We start from the raw sequence: 15,413 nt of genomic DNA on the forward strand, positions 1-15,413 counted from the left end.
GAATCACAACAAACTGTGGAAAATTCTTTAAGGGATGGGAATACCAGACCACCTTACCTGTCTCCTGAGAAACCCATATGTAGGTCAAGAAGCAAGTTAGAACCAGGCATGGAACAACCGACTGGTTCCAAATTGGGAAAGGAGTTCGTCAAGGCTGTATCCTGTCACCCTGCTTATTTAACTTCTCTACAGAGTACATCATGGAAAATGCTGGGCTGGATGAATCACAGGCTGGAATCAAGATTGCTGGGAGAAATATCAACAACCTCAGATATGCATATGATACCACTCTAATAGCAGAAAGTGAAGAGGAACTAAAGAGCCTCTTGATGAAAGTGAAAGGGAAGAGTGAAAAAGCTGGCTTGAAGCTCAACATTCAAACAACTAAGATCATGGCATCCGGCCCCATCACTTCATGGCAAATAGAAGGGGAAAAGTAGAAACAGTGACAGATTTTATTTTGGGGGGGGCGGCTCCAAAACCATTGGAGACAGTGACTGTAGCCATGAAATTAAAAGTTGCTTGATCCTTGGAAGGAAAGCTATGATAAATCTAGAAAACAGAGACATTGCTTTGCTGATAAAGGTCCATATAGTCAAAGCTATGCTTTTTCCAGTAGTCATGCATGGATGTGAGAGTTGGACCATAGAGAAGACTGAGCACCAAAGAAATGATGCTTTTGAATTGTGGTGTTGGGAAAGACTCTTGAGAGTCCTTGGACTGCAAGGAGATCCAACCAGTCCATCCTAAAGGAAATCAACTCTAAATACTCACTGGAAGGACAGACGCTGAAGCTGAAACTCCAATACTTTGGCCACCTGATTCGAAGAGCTGACTCACTAGAAAAGACCCTGATGCTGGGAAAGCCTGAAAGCAAAAGAAGCAGCCAGCAGAGGATGAGATGGTTAGACAGCATGACCAACTCAATGCACATGAATGCGAGCTAACTCTGGGAGATAGTGAAGGACAGAGGAGCCTGGCTGTGCTGCAGTCCATGAGGCTGAGCCCTACGTGACTTAGTGACTGAACAACAGCACATATACACGTATATGTGTACATAGTGAGAGAGAGACAGAGGCAGACAGACAGGGGCAGCGAGAGGCAGAGAGAGGGAAAATATTTTTATATATGTATATTTTTATTAAATAATTCATGTGTTATATATATGTATAGATAAATTATATATCTATATAAAATGATGTTCTCCTCTTTTCAATACTTAAAAAAACAACCTTATTTTTAAGAACGTATTTCTTCTGCCTAAAATAGACTTGGGCATGTCTGCCTGGTGTCTGTGAGAGAGGGGATTTCTTCCGCTGCTTTTCCCGGTGCTATCCGCCAACTTCTTGGCAGAGCCAGGGGAGCACCGACTCACGCAGCATCCCGGGTGAGAGAGGCAGTTCGCACAGTGGAAACGTATGCACAGAATCGCAAGAAGCTGCCCGAGGATGGTGTGTGGACGTCCAGGAGCTGCTGTGGCTGGGGCGGGGAAGTGTCCCGTCACGGGGAAAGAGAGGCAGCAGCACCCGCTCCAGGGCTGGTTCTCTACGCCCGGCTCCCCAGTCCCACCCACTGCGGCGCATCCGGCCTCCACCAGTGTGGCAGCTCAGCTGGAGCAGGCCTAGACCGGGGTCAGCCAGGCGGTCCATCTCCTGCTCGGCCCGTGTCCTGCAGACCATCTCCTCTTCCCTTGCTGCCGTGAACTTCAGCCTCCCACTCCCTTGTCTCAGCACCCCTGCGAGGCAGGGAAAGGCCAATATCCTTTACAGTGGTTGTTGCTTTTGTGGGTAGTTCCTACCTCCCAACAGACCTGAAATTAACCTCCTGGGCCTTAGTTTCTGTGATTTTCTCCACTCTAGGACCAGGAGGAAAGTGAAATATACACCTGGCACTGGGCATTTCACCCAATAATCACAGTGACCCCTTGAGAACATGTTATTTACCTTTTACAGATGGGGAAATCCCCACTCATGGAAGCTTATGTGACTGAAAGTGAAAGTCACTCAGTCATCTCCGACTGTTTGCAATCCCATGGACTATACAGTCCATGGAATTCTCCAGGTCAGAATATTGGATTCAGTAGCCTATCCCTTCTCCGGCGGATCTTCCCAACCCAGGAGTCCAACTGGGGTGTCCTGCATTGCAGGTGGATTGTTTACCAACTGAGCTATCAGAGAAGCCCCTAAATGACTGAAACCATGTAATAATTAAGATCCCCTTGGTTGCTAGTAAGTGGAAACCGTCTCAAACTACTTAACAAGCAGCAAAGGCATTAACTATAACAAGACAAGAAGAAATCCAGAGACAGGAATGTGGCCTCAGGATGGTCTGGAACAAGGACTGGACAACCTCAGGACTCTTGGTTCCATTTTCTCTTTCTCTCTCTACTTCGAGAGCATGGCCCTCCACAGGCCTGGCAATAACTGCAAATTTTCTTCCTCAGTTCCATTTCCACATTCCCTGGAGAGAGAAGTTGTCAGACTCTGGTCCTTTGTCTACCCTGAATTCTATCCACAGTGACAAGGAGGGTTGACTTCTGGGCAAGTACTTTTCATTTTCCTGGAATGCAGAGAGGGAAGAAAGTTCTGAGGAAAAAAGAGGATTGTGAACTGAGAGGATACAACACAAAATCCTCCATATAAAGACATACTGATCATGTGAGAGAAGTTGAACTCAGCCTTACTCAAGTCCAGGGCTCTCTCCACTAGCAGTACTCTTCAAATTTTTAAGCACATCTAGACAGACTGAGACAGGAATCCGAGTTCTTGCCTGCAGAGCAAAAGAATGGAATAAATGAACATGCAAACACTTAAGAGAATAAAATTTATTAAAGAGGAGGAAAGTACAAAGCTCTCAGCATAGACACTGAGAGGGGGTAAAGAGCGCACCCCAAGGTGGGACTTACTGCAGTTTTTATATCCTTCCTTAAATCACATTATTTCTAACCAATCAATTTAAAGGTCGAGATACTTAGCATCTTTATGGCTTCTCTTGATTCTGGGATTAAGTCACCAGCCTTTTTCATGCCGTCTGACCATTTTACCATGGACCAGACATATGGGTTTAAGATTAATGATCACCAGTTGTTTTTCCCTCAAGCATATGGAAAAGAAGTTAATTACTGGATCTGAGTGCTGATAATGTATCAGACTAAAGACACATTCAAGGAATTCAGGACAATGGAGCAGGATGCTTACTGAAAACAAGACCAAGGTCTCAGAGTTCTACAATGACTGTCTAGTAATTTCTACCTCAAGACTGAGCCCCCCCCACACCCAAAATCAGCCCTCCTATTGATCAAAATGACGACTTCAAATTTTTGAAGAAGACTTCCTTCCTCAAGCCATTTTACTGCTGGAGAGTTTTCATCACAACCCAAACAAATCTACTTTCACTTCAAAATGAAAGGCACCCCCTGAAGTTTATATCAGGCACAAACTATACCTTAGTGTGGCCTAAGAAAATAGAAAATCCTTTTGCTGCTCTGGGTGAATTGGGTGGGGACCTCTGAGTCTGACCCACCCAGCCTTTCCCTCATCCCTGAGGAAGCCCCTGAGGCTCCTCAGAGGAATCCCAGGTGCAAGGAGCATATTATGACAAAGCATGGATGGCAACCTAGCCTCTACCAGACTGAGTCTAATTGTATTCAATATATGGTGCCCTTTTGAAGAAGTCTATCAGTTTGTGTCCTGACGTGTCTTGAATTGAGCTGGCCTAGTAACCATGTCCCAGAGAAGGCAATGGCACCCCACTCCAGTACTCTTGCCTGGAAAATCTCATGGACAGAGGAGCCTGGTGGACTGCAGTCCATGGGGTCGCTACGAGTCAGACACGACTGAGCGACTTCACTTTCACTTTTCACTTTCATGCATTGGAGAAGGAAATGGCAATCCACTCCAGTATTCTTGCCTGGAGAATCCCAGGGACGGGGGAGCCTAGTGGGCTGCTGTCTGTGGGGTAGCACAGAGTCGGACACAACTGAAGCAACTTAGCAGCAGCAGTAACCATGTACAAAGAAATGGAGTGAGTCTTCAGTACCCACAGCAGTCAACTATTGCCTGGTTCCCCAGTTAAATGTGACAGCTGAGCCCTGAGCTGGAAGAGGAAGAGGATAAGACATTGAATCTATGGATGCTTTTTTAGTGGCCTTGATTCCTTCAGTTCAGTTCAGTGGCTCAGTATTCTCTGACTCTGCAACCCCATGAACTGCAGCACAGCCAGGCTCCTCTGTCCTTTACTATTTCCCAGAGTTCACTCAAATTCATGATCATTGAGTTGGTCATGCTATCTAACCATCTCATCCCCTACTGCCCCCTTCTCGTTTTGCTTTCAGTCTTTCCCAACATCAGGTTCTTTACCAATGGCTCTTTGCATCAGGTGGCCAAAGCATTGGAGCTTTAGCTTCAGCATCAGTCCTTCCAATGAATATTCAGGGTTGATTGCCTTTAGGATTGACTGCTTTGATTCCATTGCAGTCCAAGGGACTCTCAAGAGTCTTCTCCAGCACCACAGTTGAAAAGCTTCAATTCTTCAGCACTCAGTCTTCTCTAAGGTCCAACTCTCATATCCATACATGACTACTGGAAAAAACATAGCTTTGACTACATGGGCCTTTATTGGCAAAGCGATGTCTCTGCTTTTTAGTATGCTGTCTAGATTCATCATAGCTTTCTTTCCAAGGAGCAAGCTTTAATTTCATGGCTGTAGTCACCATCTACAATGATTTTGGAGCCCAAGAAAATAAAGTCTGTCTCTGTTTACATTTTTCCCTCATCTATTTGTCATGAAGTGATGGGACCTAATGCCATGATCTTGGTTGTTTGAATGTTGAGTTTTAAGCCAGCTTTTTCACTCTCTACTTTCACCTTCATTAAGATGCTCTTTAGTTCCTCTTCAGTTGCTGCCATTAGGATGGTCATCTGCACATCTGAGGTTACTGATATTTCTCCCAGCAATCCTGATTCCAACTTGTGCTTCATCCAGCCCAGCATTTTGTATGATGTACTCTGCATATAAGCTAAATAAACAGGGTAGCAATATACAGCCTTGACATACTCCTTTCCCAATTTGGAACCAGTTAGTTGTTCCATGACTGTTTCTAACTGTTGCTTCTTGACCTACATACAGATTTGTCAGGAGACAGGTAAGGTGGTCTGATATTCCCATCTTTTTAAGAATTTTCCACAGTTGATACAAAGAGCTAACTCCTTGGAAAAGACACTGTTGCTAGGAAAGGTTGAAGGCAGGAGGAGAAGGGAACAAGAGAGGACAAGATGGTTGGATGGCGTCACTGATTCAATGGACATGAGTTTGACCAAGCTCGAGGAAATGGTGAGGAAAAGGGAAGCCTGATGTGCTACAGTTCATGGGATCACAAAGAGTTGGACATGACTGAGTGACAGAACAACAACACAGTCATAGACTTTCAGTTCAGTTCAGTTCAGTCACTCAGTCGTGTCCGACTCTTTGCGACCCCATGAATCGCAGCACACCAGGCCTCCCTGTCCATCACCAACTCCCGGAGTTTACTCAAACTCATGTCCATTGAGTCGGTGATGCCATCCAGCCATCTCATCCTCTGTTGTCCCTTTCTCCTCCTGCCCCCAATAACTCCAAGCATCAGGGTCTTTTCCAAGAGTCAGCTTTTCCAAGAGTCAACTCTTCGCATCAGGTGGCCAAAGTATTGGAGTTTCAGCTTTAGCATCAGCCCTTCCAATGAACACCCAGGACTGATCTCCTTTAGGATGGACTGGTTGGATCTCCTTGCAGTCCAAGGGACTCTCAAGAGTCTTCTCCAACAACACAGTTCAAAAGCATCAATTTTTTGGTGCTCAGCTTTCTTCACAGTCCAACTCTCACATCTATACATGACCACTGGAAAAACCATAGCCTTGACTAGACGGACCTTTGTTGGCAAAGTAATGTCTCTGCTTTTTAATATGCTATCTAGGTTGGTCATAACTTTCCTTCCAAGGCTTTAGTATAGTCAATAAAGCAGAAGTAGATATTTTTCTGTAACTCTCTTGCTTTTTCTATGATCCAACAGATGTTGGCAATTTGACCTCTGGTTCCACTGCCTTTTCTAAACCCAGCTTTTACATCTGGAAGATCTCAGTTCACATACTGTTGAAGCTTCAGTTCAGTTCAGTCACTCAGTCATGTCCTACTCTTTGCAACCCCATGGACTGCAGCACGCCAGACCTCCGTGTCCATCACCAACTACTGGAGTTTACTCAAACTCATGTCCATTGAGTCGATGGTGCCATCCAACCATCTCATCCTGTGTTGTCCCCTTCTCCTCCTGCCTTAAATCTTTCCCAGCATCAGGGTCTTTTCTGATGAGTCAGTTCTTTGCATCAGATGGCCAAAGTATTGGAGTTTCAGCTTCAGCATCAGTCCTTCCAATGAATATTCAGAACTGATTTCCTTTAGGATGGGTTGGTTGGATCTGCTTGCAGTCCAAGGGACTCTCAAGAGTCTTCTCCAACACCACAGTTCAAAGCATCAATTCTTCGGCACTCAGCTTTCTTTATAGTCCAACTCTCACATCCATACATGACTACTGGAAAAACCATAGCTTTGACTAGCCAGACCTTTTTGCCAAAGTAATGTCTCTGCATTTTGATTTGCTATCTAGGTTGGTCATAACTTTTCCTCCAAGGAGTAAGTGTCTTTTAATTTCATGGCTACAGTCACCATCTGCAGTGATTTTGGAGCCCCCCAAAATAAGGTCTGTCACTGTTTCCACTGTTTCCCCATCTATTTTTCATGAAGTGATGGGACCAGATGCCATGATCTTAGTTTTCTGAATGTTGAGTTTTAAGCCAACTTTTTCACTCTCCTTTTTCACTTTCATCGAGAGGCTCTTTAGTTCTTCTTTGCTTTCTGCCTTAAAGGTGGTGTCAATTGCATATCTGAGGTTATTGATATTTCTCCTGGAAATCTTGATTCCAGCTTGTGCTTCATCCAGCCCAGTGTTTCTCATGATGTACTCTGCATATAAGTTAAATAAGCAGGGTGAATATACAGCCTTGACATATACAGCCTTGACATACTCCTTTCCTGATTTGGAACCAGTCTGTTGTTCCATGTCCGGTTCTAACTGTTGCTTCCTGACCTGCATAGAGATTTCTCAAGAGGCAGGTAAAGTGGTCTGGTATTCCCATCTCTTTCAGAATTTTCCAGTTTATTGTGATCCACACAGTCAACGGCTTTGGCATAGTCAATAAAGCAGAAATAGATGTTTTTCTGGAACTCTCTTGCTTTTTTGATGACCCAGCAGATGTTGGCAATTTGATGGCTGGTTCCTCTGCCTTTTCTAAATCCAGCTTGAACATCTAGAAATTCACAGTTCATGTACTGCTGGAGCCTGGCTTGGAGAATTTTTAGCATTCCTTTACTAGTGTGTGGGATGAGTGCAATTGTGTGGTAGTTTGAGAATTCTTTAGCATTGCCTTTCTTTGGGATTGGAATGAAAACTGACTTTTTCCAGTCCTATGGCCACTGCTGAGTTTTCCAAATTTGCTGACATATCATGTGCAGCACTTTCACAGCATCATCTTTTAGGATTTGAATTAGCTCAACTGGAATTCCATCACCTCCACTAGCTTTGTTCGTAGTGATGCTTTCTAAGGCTCAGTTGACTTCGCTTTCCAGGATGTCTGACTCTGGGTGAGTGAGTGATCACACCATCGTGATTATCTGGGTCGTGAAGATCTTTTTTGTACAGTTCTTCTGTGTATTCTTGTCACCTCTTCTGAATATCTTCTGCTTCTGTTAGGTCCATACCATTTCTGTCCTTTATTGTGCCCATTTTTGCATGAAATATTCCCTTAGTATCTCTAATTTTCTTGAAGAGATCTCTAGGCTTTCCTATTCTATTGTTTTCCTCTATTTCTTTGCATTGATTGCTGAGGAAACCTTTCTTATCTCTCCTTGCTATTCTTTGGAACTCTGCATTTGAATGGGTATATCTTTTCTTTTCTCCTTTGCCTTTTGATTCTCTTCTATTCACAGTTATTTGTAATACCACCTCAGACAAGCATTTTGCCTTTTTGCATTTCTTTTCCTTGGGAATGGTCTTGATCCCTATCTCCTGTGCAATGTCACTAACCTCCATCCATAGGCACTCTGTCTATCAGACCTGATCCCTTGACTCTGTCACTTCCACTGTATAATCATAAGGGATTTGATTTAGGTCATACCTGAATAGTCTAATGATTTTCCCTACTTTCTTCAATTTAAGTCTGAATTTGGCAATAAGGAATTCATGGTCTGTGCCACAGTCAGCTCCCAGTCTTATTTTTGCTGACTGTATAGAACTTCTCCATCTTTGGCTGCAAAGAACATAATCAATCTGATTTTGGTATTGACCATCTGGTGATGTCCATGTGTAGAGTCTTCTCTTGTGTTGTTGGAAGAGAGTGTTTGCTATGACCAGTGTGTTCCCTTGGCAAAACTCTATTAGACCTTGCCCTGCTTCATTATGTACCCCAAGGCCAAATTTGTCTGTTACTCCAGGTGTTTCTTGACTTCCTACTTTTGCATTCCAGTCCCCTATAATGAAAAGGACATCTTTTTTGAGTGTTAGTTCTAGAAGGTCTTATAGGTCTTCATAGAACCGTTCAACTTCAGCTTCTTCAGCATTCCTGGTTGGAGTATAGACTTGGATTACTGTGATATTGAGTGGTTTGCCTTGGAAACGAACAGAGATCATTCTTTCGTTTTTGAGATTGCATCTAAGTACTGTATTTTGGACTCTTTTGTTAACTATGATGGCTACTCCATTTCTTCTAAGGGATTCTTGCCCACAGTAGTAGATATAATGGTCATCTGAGTTAAATTCCCCAGTCCATTTTAGTTCACTGATTCCTAAAATGTCAATGTTCATTCTTGCCATCTCCTGTTTGACCACTTCCAATTTGCCTTGATTCATGGACCTAACATTCCAGGTTCCTATTCAATATTGCTGTTTGCAGCATTGGACTTTACTTCCATCACCAGTCACAACCACAACTGGGTGTTGTTTTTGCTTCAGCTCCATCTCTTCATTCTCCTGGAATTATTTCTCCACTGACCTCCAGTAGCATACTGGGCACCTACTAACCTGGGGAGTTCATTTTTCAGTGTCCTATCTTTTTGCCTTTTCATACTCTTCATGGGGTTCTCAAGGCAAGAATAGTGAAGTGGTTTGCCATTCCTTTTTCCAGTGGACCACATTTTGTCAGAACTCTCCACCATGACCCATTGAAGCCTAGCTTGAAGGATTTTTGAGCATTACCTCGCTAGCATGTGAAATGAGTATAATTGTGCAGTAGTGTGAACATCCTCTGGCACTGACCTTCTTTGGGATTGGAATGAAAACTGATCTTTTCTAGTCCTGTGGCCACTGCTGAGTTTTCCAAATTTGCTGACATATTGCATGCAGCACTTAACAGCACCATCCTATTTTAGGATTTGAAATAGCTCAACTGGAATTCCATCACCTCCTCTAGCTTTGTTCTTAGTAATGCTTTCTAAGGCTCACTTGACTTCACTCTCTACTCCAGGATGTCTGGCTCTGGTTGAGTGACCACACCATTGTGGTTATCTGGGTCATTAAGACCTTTTTTTGTACAGTTCTTCTCTGTATTCTTACCACCTCTTCTTAATATCTTCTGCTTCTGTTAGGTTCATACCATTTCTGTCCTTTTTTGTGCCCATCTTTGCATGAGATGTTCCCTTGGTATCTCTAATTTTCTTGAAGAGACCTCTAGTCTTTCCCATTCTATTATTTTCCTCTGTTTCTTTTCCTTTGTTCACTTAAGAAGGCTTTCTTATGTCTCCTTGCTATTCTTTGGCATTTTGCATTCAGATGGTTATATCTTTCATTTCCTCCTTTGCCTTTCACTTCTTTTCTCAGCTATTTGTAAGGCCTTAATTCTTTAGTGGCTTGCTTACCTACCCCTAGTGACTGCTGGCCTTTGGTAATTGGCCTTTCAGCATTACTGGATCTCAGGTACCCTCAAGTCTTGCCTGGGTCTCTGACCTGCTATAAGACAAAGACATGGCCTTAACTGGTACAAAGATATAATAATAAAAGTCACCCCCATCCCATATTGTAAGATAGGAGTCCTGAATGATTTAATAAATATCCCTGAAGACTGCTGGCAAACAGATTGATGACAGCCTGGAAGGAGATCTCTAGTGATCCCAATGTGCATTTTAAACAGTTATTAGAATGAAGGCATGGAAGGCATGTTTATCATTTTTATGAAGGAGGCAAGGTAGAGGGAGGGGTTGGGGAATCACTAATGTATTGAATGGTAAAGTTGAGACTTGGAAAAGCTTCTGTTAGGCTGTAAGAACAGGCTATATTTACCAAAAGCATTCATAGGAATTTGTACAACTATCCTTATGCTTTAAGAATGCTACAAGAAAAGAGAGACATGACTTAATAGCAGTTTTAGAAGGCTTTACAGGTTTCAGTTGATATAAACAATAATTTGAGTTCATTGTATGACATATCCACCCACATTGCAAGCTCAGCTGGCATCAGTGAAGGCCCAGTACCTAGAACAAGAGTAATGAGGGGCCCACTCTACTCCATATGGGTCATTCCAAACCTGAAATATCTTGTTCCACACTGACACAAATTCCTTAGGAATAAAGCTAATAAATCCAAGTTTGACCTGAAGAGAGTAGATCATATAGTAATGAAACATGGAAAGGTGTTTGTCTGATGATTGAAAGATCCAGACTAGACAGGAAAAGGAAAAAAAAAAAAAAAAAACTTCAGTGAATATAATAGTGATTTTCTTTAAAATTTTTGTATTAAAGACCTAATTCATATATTTATTATTTACCCTAGTATGTCACAGTAGGAATACTGAATGCCTGTTACAGAGAGTTATTCTTTGCCCTAACATGGAAAAGAATTTTCAGAAAATTAGAATGACGTAAATATGGAGTGAGAGATGTGTTTGTATTCTCTCTGTCCAAGATACTGAGCTCTCTGTCACTGGAACTATCTGGCAGATTCTGAAAGATGGATTGTCCAGAATCAAGGATGTTGTAAAGGGAATTCTCAAATGACTTGTGGTCATTTCCAACACTGAGATTCTACTTTCTGATTCATTCATCTTAGCCTTGTTCGTTTTCTCCTTTCTTCCCCATTACCCCTATTCTTTTATTTTTCCTCCTTCTGATGCTCAGGTTGGTGGAAAGCAGAAATGCACTCCTGGCAACCCACTCCAGTCTTCTTGCCTGGAGAATCCCCATGGGCAGAGGAGCCTGGCGGGCTACAGTCAGAGGGGCTGCAAACAGCTGGGCACACGACTGAGCGACTAAGCACAGCGCAGAAGTGGGCTCGGTGTTTCAAAAGTGGGGAGAGCCGTTAGAGCCTTTGTTTCCCACCCACTCCCCAATCCTTGCACATGCTCAGAAAATGTTTCCACAAGCACAGGGTAGCCTCACTGCTCTGTCTGACTTCTGTAATATGGGGACAATGGTGCTTGTCCCTAATGTGACTTGAGCATGGATGAATATGAGAGGCAAAGGAAACATACTAAATCCAGCACATCTAAACTTAAAAAAAAAAAAAAAAAAACAGCCAAACTATTGTTGTTACATCACCACCTGCTGTGTTTTCTTCTCAGGGAAAGTCCTGGTCAGCAGTGAAATGGGCATCAGTCGCTCGGCCGTGCTGGTAGTAGCCTACCTGATGATCTTCCACAACATGGCCGTCCTGGAGGCCTTGATGACTGTGCGCAAGAAGCGGGCCATCTACCCCAACGACGGCTTCCTGAAGCAGCTCCGGGAGCTCAACGAGAAGCTGATGGAGGAGCGAGAAGAGGACTTCAGCAGGGAGTTGGGGGAGGAGGCGGCGGAGGAGGACGAGGACGCCGGGAGCACCGCGGCGGCCAGAGTGCGCACCCTCACGGTGGAGGAGGAGGACGACGCTGCCAGTCACCTGAGTGGCTCCTCCTTGGGGAGGGCCAGCCAGGCCTCCAAGCCCCTCACCCTCATCCGTGAGGAGGAGGAGGAGAAGCTCTGCGAGGCGTGGAAAAGGGGGCAGAGCCTCCCCACGGGCAAGGTCCCGCAGGGCGAGGACGGCAGGTTCTCAGCCTCCTCTCGTCAAGGTGAGGAGCCTGAAGATGAGGATGTGGAGCGAATCATCTGGGAGTGGCAGAGCCGAAATGAGAGGTACCAGGCAGAAGGGCAGCGGAGGTGGGGTAGGGAGGAGGAAGAGGAGGAGGAGAGCGATGGCGGCTCCTTCATGAGGAGAAGAAGGAGGCACACGCTGAGCGAAAGCAGCACCTCCGAGAGTGTGAGCAGCCATGACATCCGGGTCCTGAAGCAGCAGCTGGAGATGAGCAGCCAGAACAGAGGCGGGAGACGCCGCTCTGACTCCATGTCCACGGAGAGCACCTGGGACATGTGGAACCAGAGGCTGCAGGAGATTGAGAAGGAGGCTTCCCGGAAGTACCACTCCAGGAACAAGAGAGAGGAGGTGGATGCCAGCTCGGAGGTGGGGAGCAGGCTGCGGGAGGATGACGAGGAGAGTGTGGCCTCTGAGGCCAGCTCCTTCTATAACTTCTGCAGCAGAAACAAGGACAAACTCACTGCCCTGGAAAGGTGGAAGATCAAGAGAATCCAATTTGGATTTCACAAGAAGGACTCAGAGGCAGGAGATGGCAGCAGTGAGCAAGGTGCGGAGGAGGTGGAGGGAGAGAAGAAAAGCCTCTCTGATGTCAATCTGTCTGCCTACCAGGCCTGGAAGCTGAAACACCAGAAGAAGGTGGGCAGTGAGAACAAGGAGGAGGTGGTGGAGCTCGGCAAGGGAGAGGACCTGGCCTTGGTCAAGAAGAGGCAGCGGAGGCTGGAGCTGCTGGAGAGAAGCAAGCAGACCCTGGAGGAGAGCCAGTCCATGGGGAGCTGGGAGGCAGACAGCTCAGCTGCCAGTGGGAGCATCCCCCTGTCTGCGTTCTGGCCAGCAGCCCCCTCAGTCAGCGCTGATGGGGACACAGCATCAGTGCTCAGCACCCAGAGCCACAGCTCCCTTCCCTCTCAGGCCCTGAGCAAAGTAGGCAGATGCTTGGCTTCCACCCCCACCACACCTCTACCTAACCTGCATGTGGGGCCTGGAGACGCAATTTCCATTGCCAGCATACAGAACTGGATTGCCAACGTAGTCAGTGAAACTCTTGCCCAGAAGCAAAATGAAATGCTGTTGTCGTCCCGCCCACCATCCGTTGTAAGCATGAAGGTGGCACCAGCAGGCAGCTGCCTAGGAGATGACCAAGGCTCCATGCTCAGTGGACAGAGCAGTTCCTCCCTGGGGGGCTGCCTGCTGCCTCCAAGCCAGGCAAGACCCAGCTCTGAGACCCAGTCTGTGTTGTCCTCCCATACCATGAGTAGCACAAGAGCTGAAGGTGCTGGGAGCAAAGTGAAGGGGACCAGCAAGCCTATCTATAGCCTCTTTGCTGACAATATTGACCTAAAGGAGCTTGGCCGGAAGGAGAAGGAGATGCAAACAGAGCTGAGGGAGAAGATGTCTGAGTACAAAATGGAGAAGCTGGCCTCCGACAACAAACGCAGCTCCCTTTTCAAGAAGAAGAAGGTCAAGGAAGATGAGGATGAGGATGATGACGTGGGTGACAGGGATGAGGACACTGACAGCGCCATAGGGAGCTTCCGGTATTCTTCCCGCAGTAATTCCCAGAAACCCGAAACAGACACCTTCTCCTCCCTGGCTGTCTCTGATGGCTATGGAAGCGGCAGCAGAGCTGGCAGAGAGATGGATAACAGTATTAATAAGTGGCTCAGTGGCCTCAGGACAGAGGAAAAATCTCCTCCCCAAAGTGATTGGTCTGGAAGCTCCAGGGAAAAGTACACCAGATCTTCCCTGCTTCGGGAGACAGAATCTAAGTCTTCCAGTTACAAGTTCTCCAAATCTCGGTCAGAGGAACAGGACACCTCCTCCTACCACGAGACCAACAGCAACTCGGTAAAAAGCACTTCACGGTTCTCTGCTTCCTCCACCAGGGAAGGCAGAGAGATGCACACATTCTCCAGGTCCACGTTTAGTGAGACCTCAGGCTCCCGAGAGGAAAGCCCAGAGCCCTACTTTTTCCGCCGGACCCCCGAGCCCTCTGAAGGAGAAGAGTCCCCAGAACCACGGCGTCCAAATGGGGCCAGATCCAGGGACTGGGAAGATGTGGAAGAGTCATCCAAGTCAGACTTTTCTGAATTTGGAGCCAAGAGGAAATTCACCCAGAGTTTCATGAGATCTGAAGAGGAGGGAGAGAAAGAGAGGATGGAAAAGAGAGAAGAAGGGAGGTTTGCTTCAGGGCGGCGGTCCCGGTATTGGAGAAGCACTGACAGGGAGGAGGAGGAGGAAATGGATGATGAAGCCATCATTGCTGCCTGGAGACGCCGGCAAGAAGAAACAAGGACTAAGCTGCAGAGAAGAAGGGAGGATTAAGCTGGGCAAAGTGAATCTGGGAGAGACTGAGAACACAGAAGCCTTACAACTTAGCTCAGGGCTCAAGACACACATAGCCGCAGCCCACCAAAGGACAAGGATGGGGAAAGGATCGTATGGAGGGGCAGAAGTGAAATGAGTCGTACCAGGCAGAAAGACACCAGAGGTGGGGTAGGGAGGAAACAGAGAAGGAGAAGAAGAGCCGTAAATGTGAGGTCCAAATGAGGGACCAACTGACACCATTTCTGTTGCCCAATGCTTCTAAACTTGGATGCTTCACTTATATGTTTGATTTTTTTCATCACAGACTAGAGGTGAGCTTACAAAGGCACTGTAGTTTGTTGGAGACTCCAACTTATTCCAGGAAGGCTGTGAGTACAGGACATGGTTCTATATGTAGAGGTTTCATAATGAGACCCAAGAAATCTATCCTGTGGCAAGTCTCACCTCTCCCAGCAATGTTGAGTTCTGGTTGTTTCTTTTGAATGTTTTGGATCTCCATTAAATTGATATGTTGTCAAATATTTCTTCTTCATTCTGGTCACTTTTAACTCTTTGGATATTAGTGGAAACCCACTTTAAGAGACACAGATGTGTTGCCAAGAGCCACCCTCACTTTGTGCTACAAAATCTGTGTCTCCAGACAATACCAATATCACCTTATGTAAGAAATATTAATGTATAAAATATTATTTTAAAATAATATTTATTATTATAAAAATAATAACCAAGTATTTAGTTGAGCATACAGTGCAATGGGAAGCCATGGGTCTCCTGCAATGCAGGCAGATTCTTTACCGTCTGAGCCAGCAGGGAAGCCCCAGGGAAGGGGAAGACGCGAGGGGGACTCTTTTTTTTTTTTTTTTTTTTGAAGTTAGAGGGTCCCACAGTCTCCTTTCAGTACTTTATTTTTTTTTTTTTTTTATTAGTTGGAGGCTAATTACTTCAA

At 45.4% G+C, this 15,413-nt stretch overlaps 1 protein-coding gene across 1 annotated transcript in view; it reads left to right on the plus strand.

The window, feature by feature from the left end:
• The window catches only part of STYXL2 (serine/threonine/tyrosine interacting like 2), a 70,075-nt gene extending 55,087 nt beyond the window's left edge, over nucleotides 1-14,988 (plus strand). Inside the window, exon 6 of the mRNA XM_043877879.1 lies at nucleotides 11,637-14,988. Within this exon, the coding sequence (XP_043733814.1) occupies nucleotides 11,637-14,464 (2,828 nt within the window). The 3' untranslated portion in view covers nucleotides 14,465-14,988. The remainder of the gene's footprint in view (nucleotides 1-11,636) is intronic.
• The last annotated feature ends 425 nt before the right edge of the window (nucleotides 14,989-15,413 follow it).

Source organism: Cervus elaphus, chromosome 20 (assembly GCF_910594005.1).
Source record: "Cervus elaphus chromosome 20, mCerEla1.1, whole genome shotgun sequence".
NCBI classification, from domain to species: domain Eukaryota; kingdom Metazoa; phylum Chordata; class Mammalia; order Artiodactyla; family Cervidae; genus Cervus; species Cervus elaphus.